This window comes from Macrotis lagotis, chromosome 1 (genome assembly GCF_037893015.1).
Source record: "Macrotis lagotis isolate mMagLag1 chromosome 1, bilby.v1.9.chrom.fasta, whole genome shotgun sequence".
Lineage (NCBI taxonomy): Eukaryota > Metazoa > Chordata > Mammalia > Peramelemorphia > Peramelidae > Macrotis > Macrotis lagotis.
In genome coordinates this window covers 88,991,178-89,017,656 of record NC_133658.1, presented here as the reverse complement: position 1 = coordinate 89,017,656, position 26,479 = coordinate 88,991,178, and the positions used below count along the sequence as shown (strand labels likewise).

At 35.1% G+C, this 26,479-nt stretch overlaps 1 protein-coding gene across 9 annotated transcripts in view; it reads left to right on the top strand.

Moving 5' to 3' along the window:
• Nucleotides 1-10,396, top strand: part of SLC8A1 (solute carrier family 8 member A1) — a 454,080-nt gene extending 443,684 nt beyond the window's left edge. For all 9 annotated transcript variants that reach the window (XM_074204467.1, XM_074204475.1, XM_074204442.1 and 6 more), the window contains one exon: nt 7,394-10,396. In XM_074204467.1, the coding sequence (XP_074060568.1) occupies nt 7,394-7,770 (377 nt within the window). In that variant the 3' untranslated portion in view covers nt 7,771-10,396. The remainder of the gene's footprint in view (nt 1-7,393) is intronic.
• The last annotated feature ends 16,083 nt before the right edge of the window (nt 10,397-26,479 follow it).

Below are 26,479 nucleotides of genomic sequence, written 5' to 3'. Positions count from 1 at the left end.
TTTGCATTTGAATTCACTGAATTCTTCATGTCTGGTTACTTAGTCTTTACTGAAAATGAAAATTCTAAAAAAAACTGTTTTTCAGCTAAATCCTCTTTATAGACTTTTCTAGCTGCATAGAAATTATACTCAGTTGCCAAATGCACATTGCTGATATCATGCAACACAGCATAATAATAAGAGGGATAGCTTTGGAGTCAGTCCAGTTCCACTTCTGACCTTGGACTAGTCTCCCTAGTCCTCAGTTTCTAGAGGGAGTTGGACTTGAAATCCCTTCTGTTGTGATTTTCAATTAATGAGGATATACATTGATGAAGTGAAGACATAATCAGTAGATTTTACATCACTGGTCTGTTATTATTTTAAATGTATTCTTCTCCTGGGACTGCTGTACTACATACCCTTCAACTGATGTTTATTTTTTTCTCTTATCTTCCTCTGTTCAAGTATCCTCCACAGTGTTCTCTTCCAGCTCTTCTTTTACCTTTTATGCATCTCTATCTCCCTATGTTCAGTATTCCGGTATCATTAATGCAATCACCTCCCTTTCCTCCCATTCTCTTCAGGGATTCATTTTTGTGATTCAGCCTTTGGTCTTGGTTTCCCCTTGATCCTTGATCCATTTCCCCCACCTGTATATGCATCTAGTTTATTCAGCACTTTAACCAGGATAATTCCCTGGATGTTTTAATCCTGTAACTACCCTGTCTATATACATAATTGTTTTCATGTTGTCTTTCCCATGATACCATGAGCTCCTTGGAAAGGGAACTGTTATTGTTTTTGGTTGTTATTACTTTCTTCGTATCTTCAGTAAGAACAGTCCCTGATACTTAATAAATAATTTTTGGTGACAAAGGTCCATCTACAAGTATGAACCAATAATGTTTGTTTATGAGAAGGTTGGATTAGTTACAAATATCTCTGGTTTATGATTCTGTGGGAAATAGGAACCGGACATATGATTTCATTAGTATAAAAAATTTTTGAATGAGGAAACTCCTTTTGGTTCATGTTGTTATGTTCTCTGTAACCTATATCAAAGTTGACTAGAAGCACAGAAAGGTTAAGTAAGTTCCCCAGAGTCACACAGGCAGGAAAATTGACTTGGCAAATACTTCCATATCCATATAAAAACAGGCCTGACAAGTCTTTCCTTTCACCTACTGATTCTTATTTCTGACTATATGGAACTATATTCAAGGATACTATAAAATTCTCAAATTATTATTTAATTTTTAAATAACTTTATTTCTCCAATTATATGTAAATATAATTTTCAACATTCATTTTTATAAACTTTTCTTCCACCCTTCCCTCCCTTCACTATAAATTAGCAAGTAATTTGATACAGGTAATACATAAACAATTTTGTTACACATAGTTTCATATTAGTCATGCTGTGAAAGGGGAATCAGAGCAAAAATGGAAACATGACATGGAGAAAAAAAACAAATTTTTAAAAAGTGACAATAATATACATTGATTTGCATTCAGATTCCATAGTTCTTTCTCTGGTTGTGGCTGATATTTTCCATCACAGGTCTTTTAGAATTTTGTTTGTTCACTCTATCTATTTTATCTTTTAAAAACTGTGTATCACATAAGACTCTTAGGGTTAAAAGGGTCCTAAAATTAAGAGAATCTTCAAAGTATTTCTTAGTTTCTCAAAATTTTGGAATCCTGATCTATCTACAGCCTCAGAGTTCCCTAATAGATACTGATTCTCCTAGAAATCCTGGGTGTGCTATCCTAAATGGTTGTGTCAATGAGTGTATTGATTATTCTTAGAATGGATCAACCATGCCAATAGAGAGAAAGAGGAGTCAATGCCCCAAACAGTAAGAAATTTTTAAAAAGTTCTTTCTAAATTGCTTTGTACATCTGATGATTTTTAAATTCATTTCAGATTTATCTTCCTCAATTATGCTTTACTTAGCTTAAATTTACCTATGGTGTTAATCCATGAGCATCTAAAACTTGACAACCATCAATACTAGATGCCAAGAAATAAAGAAAAAGAAAGAGAGAGGGGGGAAGAAAGGGGGGGACAGAGGAAAAGAGAAAGAGAGGAAGGAAGGAAGGAAGGAAGGAAGGAAGGAAGGAAGGAAGGAAGGAAGGAAGGAAGGAAGGAAGGAAGGAAGGAAGGAAGGAAGGAGGGAAAGAGGGAGGGAGGGAGGGAAGAAGGAAGGATGATTTAAGAACTTTAAAACTCATTCCAGATAATCCATACATTGAAAGATTGATCTAAAAGTAGCTGGGAGCTATCCATTTTACAGATGAGGAAGCTGAGCCTAAAGCTAATCTATTCGGACTGGGTAAATCTGGTCAACAAAGCCAATGCTAGACTGAGGAGCATACAGGCTATCTACACTAACCAGATTCAATAGTATTCAGTTTTCTACTCTTTGACAGTATAGGTCTAGTAAAAAAAAATGATTTGCTTGAAACTGTATAATTAATCTAAGGAAAGAATCAATATTGGATATTGGATATTGATATTGGAATTCCTAGATTAGATGCTTTATTTCTAATAACATTGTCTCCCAATCAATAGTCTTTTCTGTTACTGATGGGTGTAAATAAGGAATTAGAAACAGAATGCTAATGTTATTTAAATAATCTCAAGTATGTTATAATTTGTCATAATTCTTGGGAATAATTAACTATTTTAGGATGATGACAATTTTTATATTATCCCTATAATATATATATACATACATATATATATATATTTATTATATCCCTTTAGTATCCCTATGCATATAGGAAGGAAGGATGGGGAAGAAGGACTGAAAGAGAGTAGAGGAGAAAGTAAAAGAAGAGGGGGGGTAGGGAGGGATTGGAAGGGAGGGAAAGACAAGAGAAAGGAAAGAGGGAAGAAAAGGGGAGAGGAGAAAAAGAGAAACAGCAACAGCAAGAAAGATCTAAGTTTATGTCCAGCTTATGGTACATATAGTTTCACTGTTTCATTTTCAATCAAAGTCCTACAAAAGTTGTCCATTCTATAATCATATGTGATCATGGGCATTCCACTCAACTTCTCTGCAACCCCAGCCAACTCTCTAAAACTATGATTTACAAGCAAGTTGTAGATCTGGATTTATCAAGGGTGTTCTGACCCCTGGAGCTTCAAAAAATATGGTATCAGGATTCCAGTCCAAAATAAATGTAGGTATTTAATTTTTAAATTTTATTTATTTAAGGTAATGGGGTTAAGAGCGACTTACCCAGGGAGCAGCTAGGTGGCGCAGTGAATAGAGTAACTGCCCTGCAGTCAGGAAGATCTGAATTCAAATCAACCTCAGACACATAATAAATACCTAGCTGTATGACTCTGGGAAGGTCACTTAACCCCCCCATTGCCTTGCAAAAAATAAAAAGAAGTCACACAGTTAGGTAATCATTAAATGTATGGGGTCAGATTTGAATTCAGGTCCTCCTAACTCCAGGGTTGGTGCTCTATCCACTGTGCCACCTAGCTGTCTCTATTTAATGGAATTTGAAAATTGTCCTGATATTCTAAAATAGAACTTATTCTTTCCTGAGACCTTGGAAAACAATTATTCCTAAGACTTTTTCTTTAGGAAATGTTTTTGTAAGTTCCATTTATCTAGTGGAACAATAGACTGCCCTTCTGGTTATTTGTGTAGGATGGATTCATCTTTTAATGCATTAGTACAGCTGAACATATGATACATACCCCATTATTCTATGCCCTAAGTCACAAAAGAATGACTGGAAATCATTTTTAACACTCTCGGTGTGCTGCGTTTGGAAAAACATTGAAATCCTTGGCAGATCCACTACATGGATTCGGATTTGCACATGTTTCCACTTTTGTAAAGCAGTGTTTGAGTTGAAGATTTACAAATTGTCTACCATGCAACTCAGATGAATAACATTTGCCCAATTCAAACAAACAGAGAATATGCTTCATTCCAGTGAGAAAAGGTGAGATGCAAGTTAGAGGCTGCCAAATGTTAGGGAGTCAGAAGAAGGGAAAGGCAAAAAGGTCAGCATTCTTGTTTAATCTAGAGATATGAAAGTCTAAACTTGTATTCCCTAAGAATCACTCAGTCCACTTATGATAACATGAATGGCTTTACTTCAGAAAAATTCAAATACATGTTCAGTAACTTTTTGTGGAAAGGGAGGGAAAGTTACAAGAAGAATGTTTCAGAATGTTGAAGGGCCTAATCTTCGGGGGTCCAAAACATTTTTCCCCCTGACCATCAAGCTTCCCAAATTCACCAACCCTACTTCAGAGCCATGGAAGTAGTAATTCTCAACATGGATTCTGCAGTTTTAAATGTTATTTCCTAGTATTGTGCCTTAATTCAACTACTATTAATACTAAAAATAATAACAATTAGCAATTATTTAGAACTTACTATGTATTAGGCACCATGAAAGTGATTAGTAAATACAATCTTATTTGACATCCCCTGGGAAATTGGTGCTATCATCCATGTTACAGTTGAGGAAAATGAGACAGAGAGAGTTTAAATGACTTGCCCAAGGTTACAGAATTAATTCATATCTGAGGCTAGATTTGAATTAAATCCTTGCTGACTCCAGATCTGGTATTGTATCCACTGCACCACCTATGGGGCAGAGCACAGTTGTATATAAACAATATGTTAATGTGCTTTTGATTGCCAAGAATTAACTAATTGTAAATAAGAATATGGGAGACTAAAGAAAATTTGCTTCATTTTTGCAAATCTCAGTAACTAGAAAAATTGTGATGCCCTCAATAGAAATAGTTAAGTTTTCAAGAAGAGCAGATTTGGGGACAGGAAAAATAATAATTTCCATTTTGAACATGTTATATTTGAAATGTCTATAGGACATCTAGCTGGACTTAGTAAGCAATTTCCAATGCAAGATTGGAACTTGAGAGAGATTAGGGTTGTATTTATGTATAGGGAATTTGGAGTTATATATTTATATAGGAAATTTGGAGTAATATGTATAAATCGAAGAGTTGAAACAATGGATACTGAAGAGTTCTTTGAAAGAGTGGGCAGAGGGAAAATAAAGAACTAAACCAAGGTCAAAATCTTGTTTTGATAAATGATGAAATATATAGAGGAACAGTCAGAAGAATCAGGAGATCACACTGTCAAAAAAGATGATCAACAATGACAAAAACTTCAGAGAGATCAAAAAAGATAAAACCAAGGAAAAGACCATGAGTTTTAAGAATTAAATATTTATCAGTTCCCTTAAAGGATGAATTTGAGCATGAAACAGAAAATGGAAAGAATGATTAGGAAGTTATTATAGTGACCCAGTAGTGATGAGATAAGGAAACAAAGAGACAGATCTAAGCTCCATTACAGGGATAGACTTTAGAAGGCAATAGAGAAACAGTTGACATACCAAGTCAGATAGCTCAGTCTCAGGAAACCACTGGGGAAAGATACTCCAAACACAAGGAATATCTTGGTTGGTCTAGTAAGCAATGCCTGGCTTATTTGGACCTAGAGCCAATAGTTTCTTTACATAATATATGTATTGTTCATGGACACCTTCACTATAGGTTGTTTAATATTTAATATTTCATGTCTAACACAAAAATATAAAAGTATTATATGTGTGTGTGTGTATTTCAGCTTCTCACATCTCCAGTATTCTATTTCCTATCCTTTGAAATTGCTAACAAAATCTGAGGCTACTAGCATTGTAACTCCTAATGTTATCTGGTAATTAAGTACAAGAAGGACAATTAAGAATCTTATAGCTTTGTTCTTTCTCCTTGGTCCTCTGTAAATTGTTCTATGATAATGATATAATTCGTGACCTCATTTTTGTGAATGAAGAAAATTCATTGGATTAGATTAGAAAATGATTTATTGCTTCTTTTTTTAATTCCTTCCCTACCCTCCTCCATGCCCTTCCCTACCATCTAATAATTTAAGGAAAGGCTTTGTTCTAACCTCATTGTAAACTTGCTTCAAAGAGAATGAGTTTAATGTCTTCAAGTTCTATATGTCATATCATGCCTAAGGCAGGGTTGATTCATGCTATTCGTTCACACGAGCCTTTGAGCAGGGGCAGTGAGCCTTGGGCACTGAAAGAAGGACAGGATAAGGAGTTGTTTGAAATATCCAAAAACGACAGGCAAATTTAGTACTTGAAAGTCTTCAGTACACAAAGAGCCAAGAAAACCCAAATGCCAGAGTAGGAATCTGGAACTGGAACATACATCCTATACCAGGAAGCCAGAAAACAAGGAGGAGCATGGATTTAATTGTTTCTCTTATCCAATCTGATTCTCCCAAACTTCTGTTTTTTTAATACCTGGTCATAAGCAAGATTCACTAGGACCTCTTCTGACTTAGCTACCATTTTGCAAAAACTATATACAATTGAGAATAACCTGGAGTAGGCAAAAAATGAGGTGATTTCTGAAATGTTGAACATTTCCAATCACGGTAAAACTTGATCATTTAATATAACATCACTCTTAGATGAGGGGGGGAAAGATTTAAAGATGGGAAGCATAGATAGAATGTGGTAATTTATATTTATGTAATACTTTAAGATTTGGAGAGGGTTTTCCTCACAATCCATTTTACAGTTGACTAAATTGAGACCCTTAGAGGGTAGTTAAGTGACTGTCCCATGACTACATAGCTAGTAAGTGACTGAGGCAGAATTCGAATTTAGATCTTCTGCATCCTTTCCATTATACCACCTATCTCTCAAGCATAAGACTTGGTACAGCAAAATGGAATAACAGCATAGGAAAGCACCAGACAAATTGCTCAAGGAAAATTGGAGGGGGGAAATATAACTAATAGCCAAACATTTATATAGCACATTTTTTCTAAGTCTGTTGTCTATATTATCTCATATGCCTAGCTAGCATTCATATAATTCTTTAAGGTTGACAGAATATTTAAAATATATTATCTTTGATCTTCTCAACCTCACTGTATGAATTGCACTTTCAACTTCAGAAAACTGAGGTTGAGAGATAGCTTAAAGTAAATCATTCAGGAGGTGTCTGAGACAGGAAAACTTACATTTTCCTGACTCCAAGTCTAAAGGTCTAGAAAACTGGGTGTGTGTTGGGGGAAAAACTTCAAAAGGAAGATGATGAGTATTATATAAAGATCAACAGAGCTGATAGGGACCTTAGAGGACATCTATTCTAATTTCCTCATTTGACACATGAAAAATCTGATCCTCTGATGGTAAAGTGACTTGTCCAACATCAGAATCTAGTGAATGTGATTTGAAAGCTGACCTCCAACTCTTTTGACCCCATCATAGTCAATGTTTCTAGTCAAAAGTGCCTATCTACAGATGCCTACAACACAGTGGGCATCACTGGAAAGTACTGGCTTTGCATCATTGGCTTTCTTCTCTTTCTTTTCAGATACATTTGCAAGCAAAGTGGCAGCCACACAGGACCAATATGCGGATGCTTCCATTGGCAATGTCACCGGCAGTAATGCAGTTAATGTGTTTCTGGGAATTGGTGTGGCCTGGTCCATTGCTGCCATCTACCATGCAGCAAACGGAAAAGAATTTGAGGTCTCCCCTGGCACACTAGCATTTTCGGTCACTCTCTTCACTATTTTTGCTTTCATCAATGTTGGGGTACTGCTGTACCGACGAAGACCGGAAATTGGAGGTGAGCTGGGTGGGCCCCGGACTGCCAAGCTCCTCACATCCTCCCTTTTTGTTCTCCTGTGGCTCTTGTACATTTTCTTCTCTTCCCTGGAGGCCTACTGCCACATAAAAGGCTTCTAAAGGAACGCTCAGATATAGTAAATTTATATATATAAATATATATATATATAAAGATATATGTATAACGAACAGAGAAACTGACATTTGTCACGTCCACTTACCTGCTGATGGAAAACCAGTTTCAAGAGCATACTTTGTACTAGGACAGAAGTAAGAAACCAACAGAGTTCTTATCCCAAGGGGCACCAAAATGTTGAACAAGGCATGGATGCAGGGCCATCTTTGCGACTCTACCTAGAAGGGTGTCCTCTTGAGATTGATAGACTACTTTTTGGGGGTTTTTTGTTGTTGTTTTTTTTAAATGACTGATCCAAGTGCAACATGGGCTCTCGGTTATCAATTAAAATCAACCAGATTATTTTTTTTAATTAATCATCTGGGCAAAGGAGGGGTATGGAAGAGGAAAAGGGTGGGTAGGGTGGGGTTCATTACTTTATTACAAAACACCAAGCTTATCTTCAGAACCTATGCAGAGGCGAATCTGTTTCCAGGAGGAAGTGTGTGAGTATGTACTAAATGAGGACAGGTAAAGGATTCTGGGTTCAGATTATGTCCTAGCCACCCAACAGGGAGGCGTTCTGCCATCTTCACATTAATGGGCCATTCTTATTCATCAATTACAAGGATAATCTTTTAATTAAATCTTAATATCTTAGCCTGACTACTATGAGAACAGCCCCATCACCCAATACCCCTAGCTCCCTCCTCCAGTGTCCTTCCCCCACCAAAATCATAATGATTGTTATTGCTATAGTATTCCAAGAGCACACCGTTCTTTTCCATTTGCATATCACAAGCCTCCATCCAAATCATCTGTCTTTCAATAGTTTCATTGTGGTCCTCACAAGGACTGTCATATCAGTTTTATTTTTGGTAACATTCATATCCTACACAGTCTCAATGCAGTCTTTTCTGAACATTTGCTTCTTCATACTCCTGTTAGGGATCATAATCCTGTTCTGATACTTTTTACACTGTGCATGGATTTAAAAAAAGAAAAAAAATTAGAAAAAAAAGAAATAATCTGTATATAGGATAGTATAATTAAAAACTGTTATCCCATTCAGCAATGTTGATTGAACATTGAACATTGAAGATATGAGTGAGAGGTTTTGTTTTTTGGTTGGTTTTTTCTACCTAATTCATTTTTATTTTGTGATTTGGTTTATTTTGGAGTAAGAAGAGATTTTTTTTTCTTTTTTGGATCTGCACATCAATTTCTAAGAAGCAATAATTGACCGGGGAAGTTATCGCTATTGTTGGGGAGTCGCCAATCAAATCTCAAAGCATCTATGTAGATCATCATCAGTCTGTATAAAACTCAGAACCAAAGCACATAAAAAATCACCAAATCACTTTGATGAGACAATATATATAGATCATCAAGTGAGTGAGTCTAGGCTTTAAAAGGACATTTTTTTCAACAGTATTTATTTCACATTCTTTCATTCTGGGACAGATATCAGACAATATTGAAGGGGGGGCAAGTTCTGTTTGGAGGTTTTGTTTTTGGATTTTTGGCTTTTTTTTTATTTTTTAAAGGCTAGGTTAGGCTATGTTTGTTCCTGATCAGGCAATGAGGTAAAAGTGACCAATAAGCCTTTACATAGATCTTTCTTTACATCTCACTCTAGACCCAAATAACTCAGTAATAAGTTAAGAAAGGTTTTAGCCCATTAAATGGAACAGTTCTTTAAGTTTCAAAGAACTTAGGGAAGACAGTGATGTTATCATGATGAGTAGATAACCTTGGTTATGCATCACTGATGGTTTCCCATAAAGAAAGACTGCAGGCCTCAGAAATTACTAGTCATTTGCATCAGGCCCAAAGTATTAAGATAATAAAACCTGAATGTATATTTGTTAAACATCCCCCCCATCCTCACTTTATTGTTCTTGTCAAAATGTTGTAAAAGTAAAAGCAAAACCGCCCTAATAGAGACAATTCTACATTGAGTCTCCTAGATGGCAAGAGGAAGAAAAAAATCATGGCCCTAATTAAAGGAACAATAATTCAGTCTAGTTTTAAAAAAAACACAAACAAATCCTTTCAAGTATTTTTCAAACTTCTTTTCTAATTTAAAATGGATAATGAGTTTAGAATAACCCCTCATTTATACCTTAGAGAACCTGGCAATCAATCAGTTAACAAGCATTTATTTTGTTCCAGTCATTTCAACCAAGAGTATGACAGGATAGAATGCAAGTGTAGATTCATATTAGAGATTCAAAGTAATGAGATGATACAGTTCCTGGTTTTATGGGCAGAGCAGTTTGCAGTCTCTCCTGCACCCTTCTGCCCTTCTTATCAATCAGTCAGAGACCTCTTCCTAGTACATGATAATCAGCCGTAAACTCAAAGGCAGCTGCCTAAATGCAAAGCTAAAATAGAAACTGTCAAGTAATGATAATCTACATTATGTGAGTTGTGTAATCAGTTAAAGATTCTTTGCACACCTTTTTTAGCCATATTTGGAATGATCACATCCCCATAGAGGGTATTCACAGAAAAATATAATGAAATCTTTGTCAATTTCACTTTCAAAGAGTGAAGTGGTTTGTTTTGGGTTTTCTGGGGGTTTTGTCTGGTGTTTTTTTTTTTCTTTTTGTTTCAGTAGGGAAAACATCAACACTAGAATCTGGTTGTTCAGGGTTCTACTTAATTATTATTATATTTGTGTAAAGTTATTTCATTAGTTTGTTTGATTCTTTCATTTTGTGTGTATTGTGCACAGATTTAGGAAGAGAATGTTCTTCCTTATAAATGGTACACATCATTGACACAGATAAATAAAGATTCTAATTGTTTCTGATTTAACTGGTAGTGACATAGCATATTCTGTCATTGTCATCTAATTCTTCCTTTATTATTTTATATTTTTAAGATTTGAAGAAACAAAAAGCTGAGGTGTTATTATACAAATGTTGGAAAATAGATTGCCAATGTTCAGTCTCTCCCAAATGAGAGTCATTGGGTTGTTCAATTTCTATTGCCCTAAGGCAATCCACTTGGGAATCAGAGTGATAATTTAATGGATTTTATAAGAAGGGGTTCAGTCATGAGCTAAATGAAGAGAAAATATAATAATTTGACATTGTTCCATTTTAATATTTATTTTTCCCATCCTATTTTTCTTCCTACCATAGTCACATTCTGTCTACCAGAAATTGCATCTGAGGTACTCTAGTCAATATTCAGAGTATTATCTCAAGCTAATGAGGTCCAATTAGACACACATTTTTGTGTCTTGAAGGAAATTTGAGTGTATAGAATCTTTAATATCATAAATTACATTACCTATAATTCCATAAACCCAGATGCTTAGAAGGAATGATTCTTGATAAGTAATAGAAAGAAAGGTTGTCTTAACTCTATACATGTTAAAGTCATAAAGTTTGGAAACTTGGATCAAGACAAACAATAATGACAGGAAATGTCTGAAAGGCTCTTTAGTGTCAGAAGATTCCTCTAATCCATGCTGGTAACCATTGAACTAGCACTTTATACTTGTAATTTTTTTCCCAGACATTTTCCATGGTATTATCCTATTGCAGTTCACATACATCACATTCATTTTCCAGGTGATGGAAATAGTACATGATCTCAGTAGCTTGATAGGGTCAAAGAAAATGGCATATCCATTTATTATACCCCCAATCTTGGTTTAAGACAGTGATTCAACCTTTGTCTCTTCAAACAGTTTGCCCTTGGGTAATAGTATAATTCAGTGACTTGACCAATCCTGAAATGGCAACCAATTACCATTTTCTTTTTCAGTCAAATGCCATTATCACTTTTCCTCATCACTATAATCTTAGTCCACACTAGTTTGGGGCAGGTAGGTGGCACAGTGATAGAGAACCTTGCCTGGAGTCAGAAAGACCTGAGTTCAAATCCAGCCTCAACTTACTAGTTTTCTGATACTGAGCAAATCCCTTAACCTCTCTTTTTGCCTCAGTTTCCTTGTCTGTAAAATGGGGGTGATAATAACACTTACCTCTCAGACTTGTGAGGATCAAATGGGATAAGAATTTTAAAGCGCTCAGCACAGTGCCTAATACATATAAAGCATTACATATATGATGCCTGTTATCATCATCATCATCATCATCCTTATCACCATTAAACTACATTACCCCTTCTCCCTGAACTCTGAATATACTGAAGATGCCAGAGTCAAAAAAGCCCACTATCAACTTGGCTGCTTTGCTCTTCTCATAATGGAACCTTGAACTAATCTGATAATGAGAAATTTTTGACATTACGACAGTAATCCCTAGATCATTTTCTCTATAAATGCTTAAACTATCTAGAGATAGTGAGCAGCCATTTTAAGACTTTCTTCAACCTTTCGTGTGTAAATCCCTAACTGATTCTGAACTCCTATCTCCTGTCTTCTATCTCCCAAATGGATTCTATGATCCAGAAACTATACTCAAGTGGACCTTGATTGGCTCTCTCCTGAATGACCATGTAAACACTGACACTCAACGTGATATTTGGTTTTGTAGTTTATGATAACACTTCCTTGCAAATGATTCTAACTTGCTAGAGAAGCTATACAAGGGCAAAGTTTCATTCAATAAAAGTTAAAGTAATTTTTATACAAAAATGGAGCAAAAGGGTCAGATTCAATTTATATAAAAATAATATGATGAAATATTTGGATTCTTTAAAGTCCTTCAAACTTTATTGAAGGCCAGATATACCTATGATTTCAATCCATACCCTTTCTTTGTAACTGTGTCCCATTATTATTGTTTTGACTACAATTATTCTATGAATTTTATTTCAGTTCATCATAAAGTATCACAGATTCATAGAATTTTAGAAGGGACCCCAGTAACCATCTTATTCAAGTCATTTGAAGTGCTCTGAGCTCCTCATATCTCACATATGAGACTTGTAGATAAGTGAGAGCCATTCTCTCTAGATATTTATTCTACAACTCTGTTCCTTATCTCCAACTTGAAAATGTCCTCAGTCTGGAAGCAGCATTCAGTAACAGGTGAGAAGAAAAAGGGAAAATATCACTATCAGACGGTGTGATAAAATCAAACCAAGTTTCAGCTGAAACTCTGTATCTAATCAAGAAATGGTGAGTATTTAACTTTCTGTGACACTTTGAGGACAAACAATTAGGTCCAAGAAAATTCATTCTGACTATGATAAGTCTTCATTTTCACTACAGGAGGCCAACTGGGTATTTTAATCTCATTGTTGGCATTAAATTAAATTTAAATTAAGAAATGAATATACCAATACTTGTTCCATTCTATTGGTCTAAACACTTGAAATATTTTACAAAAAATTTAGGTGAAATAGCTAGATGGAACAGTAGATAGAACCCTAGAAGTGATGTTAGGAAGACCTGAATTCAAATCTTGCCTTAGATACTTAATAATTGTGTCACCCTGGACAAGTCATCTAACTACTGTTTGTCTTGTTTCCCTTGTCTGCAAAATGGTGATAATAGTAATGACTATTTCCCAGGGTTGTTGTGAGGATAAAATGAGATAATATTTGTTATGTGTTTTGCCAACCATAAAGCACTAGAGAAACACTCATTATTATTATAAATAGCTTCTCCAGCAAGCAGTGACAATCTAACTCAATCTTAACAAGAGAGTATTCCTCCCTATTACCATCATTTTACCTGAACTTACTTTGCCATGGGAAACATAATTTGCCATTATTTCTTTCTCCCAGGGCAGTGAAGACACCATCTCTAAAATTAGTTTAACTGAGATGCCATTTAAAGGTATTATTTATATTGTGTCATTCGTTAGAATATTTTAATTTAATTTTTTCTTTCCCTAAATTCCATCAAATGGCTTCTTCCATTGCTACTTTACAAATTTCTTTTCTCAACTTCATTGCCCACAGTGGGCTGTTTGCAGATCAATAAATATTGAGTAATGAGATTTACAAGTCTTAAGTCTGGACATGAGTCTCAGTGATTTGAGCCATCCACCTGAGAACTGCATTCTTTAAAAATTTCCTTGCCTTCAAAGAAATAAAAAGTAATAAAGTATAATTTCATTTCAACATGGAGAGCAATTCACAGAATTTCAGAGTCTGACAGGAATACTGCTGCCAAACCCCCATAACTCTAAAAGAATTCATCTATAGAAAGCACCTAATAAATGTCTGTCTAGCTTTTATTTAGAAACCTCTAAGTAAAAGTAATCCACTGCCACCTGAGACAGCCCATTCTTCTTTTAATAGTTCTCTATGTTTAATAGCCCTCTAAATAACTATGAAGTTATTTCGAGATATCAAATGTACACTTTCCTTTTTGCAACTTCTACTTGGTCTTTGCAAAAGAACCTTCTTCCTTACCAGAGTCCTTCAAATACTTATCAGAACATAGTATGACATGTGGGAATACTACTCAATGACATTTTGAAAAATCTATGACTTTTTTCCAGTGAGGATATTCTGTCCATTAACATAAATCACATCCTTTCACTCCTTACTAGATTTTTTTCATAAATCAATCAATCAAAAAAATTTATCAATGCTATATTCCAGAAATAGAAATACAAAAACATTGAATGAAACAATCCCTGTTTACAAGGAGCTTCTATTCTACTGAGGCTAAAAAAATAGATGATTTAATGGCCAACCTTTTGGTTATGAGTCTGACTGAGTTTGATTAGACTGGTCTTCACTTTTCCAGTAGACAAGACGTCTAGAGCTTGCCCTCTGATAGCATTGTCATGAAGAGTTTAGGATCATCTCCACATCATTGTCATTGGAGTAGAACTTAAGTGGAGGATAAAAGTATATAACATATTTTTATCCTTCTCTAAGTTTTCTTACATTCAGGAAAAGTAATTACGGAGCATCAAGGAAGTTATCTGCCTCTTCATTCTATCAATACAATTAGACATTGAATTGGAAAATTTCCCCCCTTGGAGAGTTTCTTTACAAACAGGTAAATTATATAAATAAGAAGAAACATTACGTGAAGATCTAGTCATTACCATATATTAATAATTATTTAAATCCTTTTTTATTGTGACAAAAATTCCATCTAACAAAATTAGACATTGTAGATCAAATTATTTCAACTTAGAAACCAATAAATAAACTGGAATTTACTAATTTAATGGTACTTGAGTCCATTAAATACTAAAGGCACTTCACTCATAACCTAATTTCTCACTTGAGTGTTAGGTAGATCCACATGACCAAAGCCAAACATGTGTGCTTTGTGATATAATAATCTGAAGGATTGGAGTAATACTGAGTTTCTATAAACTGCTCTATAGCAGTTCACCCATACAACATAATTTGCCATAGTGTTGCTCAATATTTCTCTTACAAAAAAAAATTAATTGATTTCTACAATCCTGTTATTAGCAAATCTCCAAGATCACACAGAGAAGGATACTCTTCATCTACCACTTCTCTTAATAGGAGTGAAACCATATTCTTCTGAGAGAGCCATCTAAAAATTCCTATGATTCTAAATGTCAGGGTTGAAGAATCAGTCTAACTCTATGTCACAGTTACCCCAAAAGGAAAGGGAAAGCAACAAAAAAGAATATCCATAGGTATCATCAGAACTTTCTCAAACATTTCAAACAAAACAAAAATAATCTGGGTTGATAAGGATTAAATTTTGGAAAAAAGTAACATTTTCAAAAGAACTAGTCATAAGACAAAAATCAGTCTATTTATGGGCTTTTATTTCTTAAGAACATAAGGTAGATCCTTGTTTATTTATGGCCCTGACATTAATCACTTCCAAATTATTCAAAAAAGAAAAGCTTTAAAAATGCATTATTCTAATAACATTTGTGCAGCTGAGTAATATGTCAAACATAATGTGGCTGGGTTGAGATCACAGTGATTACAAAGCTGTATCAAAAGCCAAGGGAATTAGCACAAAGAATGTTCATATCATTGAACTCTACTCCAACATTTTTCTTGTCTAAAAGAGCTATATAAATCTTTCAACATTGACATAATTATGACTACAAACAAGTGTGCTAACTCTAGGCTTCTTACCCCACACACATATCTGATAAAGCCAGAAGTAACAACAAACTGAATTCCACATATTAAAATAGGATCTTGTTGGATATGGGGTGGGGGGAGAACTGATGCCTACGAGGAGTTGCTCAAACCAGAGTTTTCCACTCTGGTTTTATAAACAGCTCATCCAAAATTGATGGTGCTACTTTCTAGAATGTGCTGGCCCAGGATATCTGCCTCATTAAAATGCCTTCAGGAGTTTCCATTTTTCCTTCAAGACACATGACCTCAAAATAGTACAGCTCAATGACTTGACAATTAATTCTTTTTATAGGTTGATGCTATTTTAATATAGTTATTATTTGTTTCCCCAAAATTAATCTCAATTCAGTCAAAGTCATTAATAAAGCAAATGAAATCTTGACCTCTAAACCAAGCAAATGCTATGGCACATATAAGCATCAGTGTGAGGCAGATCCCAAGACACTGTAGGTTTAATTTAATTACATTTAATAGGGATTTATTAAATTCCTATTTGTGCTAACTGTACCAATTTAGATTTAAAAAAAGACTGTTTTCAAATAATTGACTTTGTACAAACTTAAGAAAATGAAGCTAATCCTCTAAAACATAACTTTCATTACCTATTCAAAAGAAACCTTTTTGTTTTTGCAGTCTTCTTTACCACTTTTAACACTTTTAACCACTGAACGAGAGGTTTGCTTTATAAGATACAAAAGTATTTATCTAGGGGCAACTAGGTGGTATGGATAGAGTACTCGTCCTGGAGTCAGGAGGACCTGAGTTCAAATCACTTAGTAATTGCCTAGCTGTGTGACCTTGGGCAAGTCACTCTTAACCCCATTGACTTAAATAAAATTTTAAAGAATTATCTAAAGAGTTCTATAAAATCTACCACCGAATCACTAGTAGGTTTCAACATTAAATTCCTTCTCTCATATATTTACCAAGAGTTTTGCCCAAGAGTGACACCAATAAGTATGATTTCAGATCTTTGCTAAAGTGATTATTTCCAATATGCTAGTAGAGATGGTTGACAAGATGACTTTTGTCAACTGGATCATTAAGGTCAAGGAGCTTGAAAAAGAAGCATGGTATAATGGAAAGAGCACTTGACTTGAAGTCATGAGGACCTGAGTTCAAATTCTGTTTCAGACTGGTTGTATAACAATGAGTAGATCAAGTTAATTTGTGCCTCAGTTTCCTCATCTGTAAAATTAGGGGGTTGGACTCACTGATTTCTAAGATCCTTTGAAGTCCAGAATCTATCATTCTATGAATAACCCATTTCTTGTGTTCTTTACCTGAAGATATAAAATGGAAGTTCATCCCCAAAATGATGGGATTACTGTATCATTGCGTGAGCATGTAGTAGAAATGTCTACTTTGATATTTTGTAGACTTGTTGAGGAGAAAGGCTTTAGGAATGAGAATTCTTATTTTGTTTTTTCATCTATCCTCTTACTCTATACAGCAGGCAGAAAGCTCTCAGTGTACTAAAATCAACATTTTTATTTTTGTTTTCATGTTCAATAAACCCAGAATATCAGAGGCTGGGTACAATTTGAGGGAGATGACATGTGCTTTACCCCAGCATTATAGCATTGAATCCCTGCATTATTCATTCTACCTGTTCTGGGGTAAAGTAAATTGGTAATACTTGTGTCTATCCAAAGTCTAGAAATACTGCTTCCCAAGAATCAGTCACATCATGCTCCCTGATTAAGATGCAATTTAAGTTAGACTTTGACAGTGACATAACTGTCACTCAGTGCCAAGAGAATACTATAAGATTCCACTGAAATGAATTGCTTATTCCTGCCATTGGAATAAGAGATGCTGGTATGCATTAGTAATAAATTGTCTAAAAATTTAAAATACACAAATCTCCTTGAAGGAGAAGGAAATATTTTATATGAAAACAAGTTAATGTTCATATCATTATATCATATGTCACAGATAAAACCAATTTTTTTAATCACAGAATTCAGTCTGTGGAAAGCAGGGTCACCTTGGACTGCTTTGAGAGAAATTATTCCTTAAAGTAAAAGACAATAACCCCACCTCAGTTATAACATTGTCCCAAGGTCTGTACCTCAAAAGCGAAGAACTGAACTTAATAGGAAAACTAGATAGAGAAGACAGAGAAACAGAGAGCTAGAGAGACAATCAGAGAAAGACAACAGAGGGGGGAGGAGGGAGAGGGCAGAGAGAGAGAGAGAGAGAGGGAGAATGAGAGAGAGATGAGAGTCTTTGCTCTCAGAATACATTTTGAGGTTGCTCTTATGGGAAATTGTTACTCTTTGGCTTAGAATATTCTTGACACTGTTCTCATTGATTCCTCTTTGGCCTTTCAAATCTGTGTTTCCTTTATGCTCAAATTAGATTTGGGAATAGACAAAAATTTCTCCAATAATTAATTTGATTCAGGTGTTGAGAAATGAGACTGACTAAAACCCAAATGACAGAGTTCTTCTTTCCTGACCCTGCCTCTGCTTTTCCATTCACTATTGTGGATACTCAAATCTCTGAACACTTGCTTTGGAAATGGCTCCAAATTATTAGAGGGAGAATAAAAGGATAGAGTTGTCCTTTGTAACTGAAGTAAAATGACTTACTGCTTTTAGAAACCATTTCTTCTAACTTCTTTCTGAAATGAATCTCTAAGTTGAAAGGGTTGTTTTCAAATACAATTTTTTTACAGTTATAGGTAATTTGTGTTTAAATGACCATTGTCAATGTCTTAAATATGAAATCCATTGAGATTTCAATGCCCAGTCCATATGCACAGTTTCTGGTTCATTTCTGGCCAGCAAATGAGGGACAAGTGTTGATGGAGAGCAGGAGCAGCAATACTGAGACTCTTATAACTCTTAAATTTTTGAAAAGTTCTTTAAATACCAACACAATGACATTGACATTCATTTCCTAGGCAAGAGACAATCGGTAAAGTTGCCCAGTCTAAACTCCTGACCTTTGGTCAAAACTGCCTGGTCCAAATTCCTTGCTCTTTTCTTATCATTCCCCTAGTTTTAGAATGAGTGAAATGTAAAGGAAAGAACTAAGTATGGGGCTGGAGGGAGTCATTAAGAAAATCGAAAAAAAATGAGTATTTCTTTTGTTTAATGTCAATGAAGATCATGAAGAAGTGTTGTTGCATAGAAGAAAGTCTGCAAGATTTAGAACAGGAACCAGGATTCAAATCCTGGCTCTATCTCTTATACCTATATATCACTTACCTTCTCTGTATTTCCATCTTTTTATCTATAAATGAATGAAGAGATGGATACATGACATTTAAATATCCCTACCAATTCTAATTCTATTATCTTTTGAAGCAAAAATCTTAGAAGCAATAAGGATTGACAAACTGTTCATAGGGGTAGAGTCTGTAAAAACACTAACCATAATCTCGTGGTGGGCTTTAGATTCTCAATAATTTCAGGTAGTAATGAAGAGTGAGGCCCCAGTAATCTGAGAGACTAAACACTAGATGGGGAATGATCACATATGAAACTCTTCAATTAAACTCACTTTCCAAGACTGTTTAATTGCACTTCTTAAAGTAGCTGTCTGAAATTCTTATTAAAACTTTCCATAAGCAGACCCTGACTCTTTTTCTTTAAAATGAATATCGTCTGACAAATAGAAAAATGTAAGAAACCACTAACAATTGGAAATTAGATTCCCCTTCCCCATTGCTTAGTTGCACTATCTAGTGCTTCTTTTTCAATACTGTTCTCTCAGTCTTACCAATCTGGTCAAGATCTCTGTCTCAATTCTACAACATATAATCAATCAATCAACCTTATTAATCACCTGTTATATGCTAACAACAGTTAGATTTTGAGGATGAAAACACAAAATCAAAATGACTCCCTTCCAAAAGAGAGAGACAGAGAGACAAAGAAACAGAGACAGAAATAGACAGAGATATAGAGAGACAGACAAAGACAAAAGGGAGAGAGAGACAGAGACAGAGAGAAAGAGAGAGAGAGTAGGCACATACAAAATAGATAAAAGATGTTTTAAGAGAAAACCATTTAGCTACCAGCATAATGGCAATAATCAGTTGGGGTATCTCCTCTGCCCATCTCTCTGACATAAAAGTTAGTTTTAAAATAATTGAATGGTATTATCTTACAAAGCCAAGATGTTTTCTCTTCCTGTTAATAAGATTCATATTTCAGAATGTTAGGAATAACTTGAGAATAGGGTCCAAAAAAAACTTTAAAAAGGAACTTTTAAAGTAATTTCCTAAAATCCTCAATTTCTGGTTTTAATGTCAAGTCTTTGAGGTCATGTGCAGTTTGATTAGGTTCTTTCCGGAGGACTCTAGAAAGTTCTTTCCAGTTTGAAAGACTACAAGGAGGGGATTCAGTGGAATCACTGATAAGCATAATAGCTCATCCAATTGTGTTCTAGCAGTCTTCTCTCTGGATGATTTTTTCATCTAGTATTAAAACCTTAGGGTAGAGTTCCTTTATTTCAAATACAATTTCCCACAAAGAACAAGCTTTTCCATTTTTTTTGTCCTCTAGGTCCTTATTCTACTGTCTTATAGGAGGGATTTTAAAGTAGAGTAGATGTGTGAAAGACAGAATTCCTTCACAGGAGAAAATTAAAAGGACAGCCATTCTTGAGGAAGCTAAAGTCAGAGAGAAGGCTTTCTGTAAATTTTGCATTTTGCACAGCATCCAATTGCCCTTAAATGCACCCGTGGTAATGTGTACAGAGTGAATGAAAGCCCAGGAAGATTGCAAAAAGGGACATAAATCACATCACTAGCAATCATCTTGTCTGCCACAAAACAACCCATCCCACCGTCAAATGGAAATTATAATCCTGATCCCATGCACAGCCTGTGGGGGGAAAAATTTATTCAGAGCCTGTAGACATCTCCACTGCAAAGGAAAGTTACTGGTGAACTCAGGTCATGTAAACAGTGAAAGTTTCAACCAGATTCCTGTAAACTTACTTCTTAAGGGATCCCAGTTAATACGTCACCAGAAACCACAAAGTCTCTTAAATGCCACGGCAGTAACGCACTATGACTTTATTAACAAGGAAGTCTCAAGGCAACTCTGTATGATGTGGAAAAGGTAAACCAAAGAGTCCCTTCCTCCAATCAAAACTAGGGCTTTGCTGAGGCCCAGTGCTGAGTCAGAACTTAGAAGAGCTTTTACAGAGGAATTCTCACTGTCATTGTTCCTTTAGTCTTTCTGGGATAAAATCTGCTTCCTTCCCTCATTAAGATGCATTTATGCATACACCTGCTTTTCATTTTGCAAGAGGCATCTGTGTTTTGTTATATTTTGAAGAGTCCTCTGGTTGGCTTTGGTCCCCATTTCCATTTTGATTAAGAAAACGTAAATTGGAAGGGTAGGTTTTTAGAAAATGTAGCATAAGCATTCTTCAGAAGCTATCTTAAACTATGTTGATTCCACTGTCAATCATTTGAGAAGATAATTGTATAAAGCCATATAATATGCTAGTCAAGTCAACCAATTTTTTTTCTGGTCAGGGAATCTGATTAGTACCAGCTCATGCATGTCTGATTCTTCTCTCCTTTTCTCCGGCCTTGCCTCCTAAATTGACCCAGGCCTGCCAATCAATCCCAGAAGGAGTAATTAAATGCTGTTACCAGTCTTCAGCCAAAATCTTCCATTGCCAGTTGAAAGAAGATGCCCATTTATTGTTCTCTTTGCACCTCTAGTGGTTCCTGACATATGACATATCCAAATAAGGATCATAAAGAATAGGTGCATCTTCATTTAGTTTAATTAAATTTAATGTTACAGACCTGTCCAGTTTGGAAGTTGATGAGCCTCTACAGGTCACCGAGAGCCTCTTATATGGCAATAAAATGGCTTTTCTGACTCTCTTCTCCCACTTCAGTTAAAAATAAAAGTGTGTAGCCTGAGTTCTGAAAGTCGGGACCCTTTAACAAACCTGTTACAAAGTCTTTCAGAAATATCATTTTAACTGTGTAATATCATTTTTCTTTATCAAAATGCTTCAGTAGATTTGCTTTGTATTTTGAGAGGTATAGGCAGGAATTAGAGCTAGGCAGATTTTGATGTAAGAAAATATTTCCTGATAATTAAGGAAATCCAAAAATATAATGAGTTGCCTTGGGAGATACTATAAAAGAGAATGATGTCGGTGTATTGGTTGGATATCCAATGTCTTCTCTAGGTCAGAGATAGGTCTATCATCCTGGATACTCAATGCTCCTTTTAAAGAAAAAAATCAAATTATGTAGTAATACACGAGCCCATATTATTCAAGGAACTGTTTAATAGTAGAATTTAGAACAAAAGACTTGGAATCTATCCAGAGACTGTTTTAAATAAAACCTCTTAAAGGAGATGACCCAAGGCCTTGGTCAAGGCATCTCAAATTGATTTGTACTTCTATCTTCAACTTGATGGGTATCCTGGGACAAGCAGCTTAGCTTTTTCTATATATTTTCCATCATTTCATTTAAAATCTTACATTTTCTCTTTCCCACCCAACCTCACACAAGTATGTTGAGAACTAATTAAATATTATGAGACATTCCTCCAACACATAAGCTTTAGCCCATGCTCACCCCAGTAGTATGATAGTATTAATACTATCCTCTAAGGTATACTAACTTGTTCCCAGGAGGAAGTTTAATAATCTGATTCTTTGTAGGCAAAAATATTTTAAGCTTTTAAGAGTTGACCAAGATTTCAGATATAAAGTTTCAGTATTATAAAGGAAAACTAATCTTCATAAATACACAATGCTGAATTAGCCAAGTCTCCAAACATTCTCAAATGTGGTAGATTTTTCTCCTATGTGTCTCTCTGCTTTAAAGAGTTCTCAGCTCTTCCATTTTGTCTTGAATCCTTTAGGAGGAGACATATTTTTACTTTTCTATTTGATTGCTATAGCATCAACACAATTGTCCCAAATTAAACCCAGTTTGACTTGTTAGTCAAGTGCTCTGTCCTCTGTAATATTAGAAATGTGTTTCTTGGTCTGGAGAATGAGTATGGACATACCATGAGTGTGAGATGACTAATGAGATAAAATATTATTAGCTTTGGGTGACATTGTTTTATTGCAGAAGGAAAGATATTCAAGGTCCTCTGTGGCTGAGGCCATAGGCAATGTAAAAGTTTCCAGAAGGCCTCTGGATGAGGTTTTCTTTATTTCGTTTAGAAAAATAGGAAAGCAACTTAGCTACTAGGAGTGTTCAGACATAATTCTTAAAGAGGTAATCTTAAGATATAACATGACGTTTTTTAGCGTTGGCATGAATCTGTCCTGAAAATACCATGTTTGCAAGTATAGTTAAATATTTATAAATATACTGACTCTCCCTTTTGATCCAGAAATGAAGTTAAAAGATGAAGTATGAAAATACAAAATGGAAATCTCTTTGGTGTGCAGCTTTAGGCCCCCTAGTACCTTATAATAAACAAATAGCAGCAAAATCATGGTCATTTATCTAATATATCATTGTAATCCCTAGGGAGTAAAAATTATAACATCGTAGAAAAACTATAAAAAATTGATAACTGTTGTAAGTGACTTTTAAACCAATAGAGTCTTACTCCAGGGTTATAGCTGGCTGTGTCAGTATGGATATTGTATGAACAACAACAAATTTCTGGATACTTGACTGAAGTCCAGTTTTTATCTATATCAATGGCCTCCTATTGCTTCAGTAGGATACAGGAGTTTGATATTTTTTTTTCCCCAGAACTCTCAGTTTTCACAAAGTAAACTTTATGTTCTGCCTGCATCTTCAATATCTGACCATGCCTCCTCACCTTTGCCATCTACTCCCACTTTGAACATTTAGGTGATCTTGTGCTGGAATGACTACTTTTTATTATCTCTTCCTCCCTTAATATTCCTATTCTTTCAATCACCATCAACTGCCCCCAAAATTTCATTTGGCTAATGATGGCACCCGTCTCTTGTCTATTTGCATGTGCATTCTCCATTTCATCCAGGATTCCTAATCTATTATCTTTTACATTACACATTCCTACACTGTCCCTTTGGTGGTGGAGACTTGCCTCTGGTGGAGGGGAGTATCAGAGACACTGGAAGTTACTCACTGATGTCTCCAAGAAAAACTTAAGCACTGCCACAATCACACCTTCGCAAGTCGGTGAACCAACAATAACCAGTGTTTTCTTACAGATATTTCAATGCCCAAGACCAAGGACACGAATGACTGGCCTTATAAACAATCTCAAAGGAAAAGCTATATGGGTGCAATGTGAAATCACCCACTATCAGGAGTCTTGAACGATTGAAATCAGCTTTGGTTTGTAAATTTGTATGGGCACCTAGAGGGTCTAAGGGTTGTGGAAAAACTAAATACCCTTAGGGCGACCCATATTTTTATAGTTATTTCAAAGCCCATATTTTTAAGGGCAAAGGAAATGTGCTTGGGGGTAGGGTTGTTTATTTGTTGTAATACCCCAGCGATTTCATATTCCAGTGTCTTTTATTGTTTCTTTAAGAGTTCGGTGGCACAACTTAATAACATAACTAATAAGCCATAAAAGTAGTGGTTAGTACCACTACTGTTGCAATGGGGAACTCCCCCATGTGTTTCAACTATAAATATTTGTTGATATTAGAGCGATCACAACGAGGAAACACTTGTGGTTCCTAGACAAGAGGGAGGGAGGGGACCTATCCTGGTGTACATTTTGTATATGTTGTATAGAAGACCTCAACAACATCATCAATGGTATATGTAGCCTAGAAGGTAGGAAGAAGAAGCAAACAAGGGAAGGCATTTATTCTCTTGAAATTTTAAGACTTATGGATTCTGCTAGCCATCTGGTCAAGTCTACAAATATGGTATTTAGTAGAACTCATCTGGAGCCAGTGCAACAAACAATCCATATAAAGAAATTTAAGGTCAAGCTTTTAATATGAATCTAATCACCCTGAAAACTGATCAGGGGTCTACAAAACTGAACATCCTCTGAGTAGCAAGGAAAAGATAGCTCATGAGGTCCTGTTACTACCAGAACAAAGGAGTTATAGCAAAAGATGTGTTTACTCTCAGTAAAAGGATATTCTAGACATCTAAACATGAGAGAAAGAGTAGACAATCACTCCGTTTCCCCTGCTTCATCAAATGAAATATCCCAATTGTCTTGTGTTTTATTTCTATGAAAACTTCCCCTTGCAATTTCCATGTCCTAAACCCATTCTTTATGCCACTGAATGTAAACTATAAGCCTTACCATTGTGAGAATATGCATACATATGGCACGCATGCACTCATATACATGCATACTCACACATAACTCATTTGGTGGAAAATATGGTGTACAGCAATCAAAAGCTATACAAACAATCAGAATATTTCATTCTTCAGTAAGTCTCAGTGCTAAAAATCCTGGGTGGGGAGGGAAGGGAAGAAGTGGCTCAGTAGGATCCAAATGCATTGGAAAAATTGTGACCTTCTCAAGTGACATTTACTATCTGAAATATTCGTGTGAATCTTCTCTGATGATAATTAATCAAAACTCTTTGGAAAATAGATACATTATCACAAAAGAACATGTACTAAACTCATATATTTTTATATTTGTGGTGTTTTCTTGTTGATCTTTAGTATTAGAATGATCCCATAATTGAAAAAGAAGTAAAACATTGAAAATGAGATTCAAAAATTGTGACATATTTACTTTAAAAAATCTGTTTTTGCCAAAGATTAGTCTTTAATGATCTGTAAAATTTGCTATGACTGTGATTGTGAGGTACCTTCATTCTAGTTCCTTCTATCTTTTGAAAATCAATATTGTATTTTGTATATATGTGGACCAAGAAAACTATCACTTTTTTTTAAATCAATGCAGTAAATAAAAGTTAAAATTGTGAGGTAACCTTATTTGAACTAAATTTATAATAATAGAATAGAATCACAACACTAGATGAACACAATCACAACTCAAGATTAATTTATCAGATTTTCATCTAATGCTTAATAAAGCATTGGATTGCATTTGGGAATGTCATGCACTTCTTCCAAATTAAAGGCATTAACTGTAATGGTGGAATATTGATGAATGTAGAAGGGAAGTCATTAAAATGCTACCTTTTAAGTGCTTAAAGGGAATAAAAACACAATCCATTTTCTAGGGACCCAATCTGCCACCTTGTAATTAGTAATATCATGTAAATGAGCTAAGACATTCAGTGTAGTCCCTGAGTTTAATCAATGCACTGAGCTGAAAGTGTTCTTGAGTATATAGCTACCCCTTTAAAATAACTTCAACATTTTGTAAGAAATATGCTTGGGTTAATTTCTCACTGCTATCCTTAAAAAGGGGTTGATTTATTTGATTTTTAAAAAATAATTATTGTTACCTTTAGCTTGTTTTTTTCTGACTCTATGATCCAATGTACTCAGCCATATTTCTGTGAGAAGATATTAATTATATTGGACTGTTATCAGCCTTGGTCATCAATATCTATCTATTCACAGTTTCTTCAAGGACTGCAAGCATAAGACAAGAAACACCAAAATGAAATTGATAGTGAAGAAATTAGACATTTATTGTACAAAAATGTATTTTCTAAATCTTAAGGTATATGTGATTTAAACTGCCTGTTGAGTTAGTCAGTTTGTAAAGTAAAACCCACAAAACAATATTTAAGACTCTGAGACACCCAATGTATGTGTGTTTG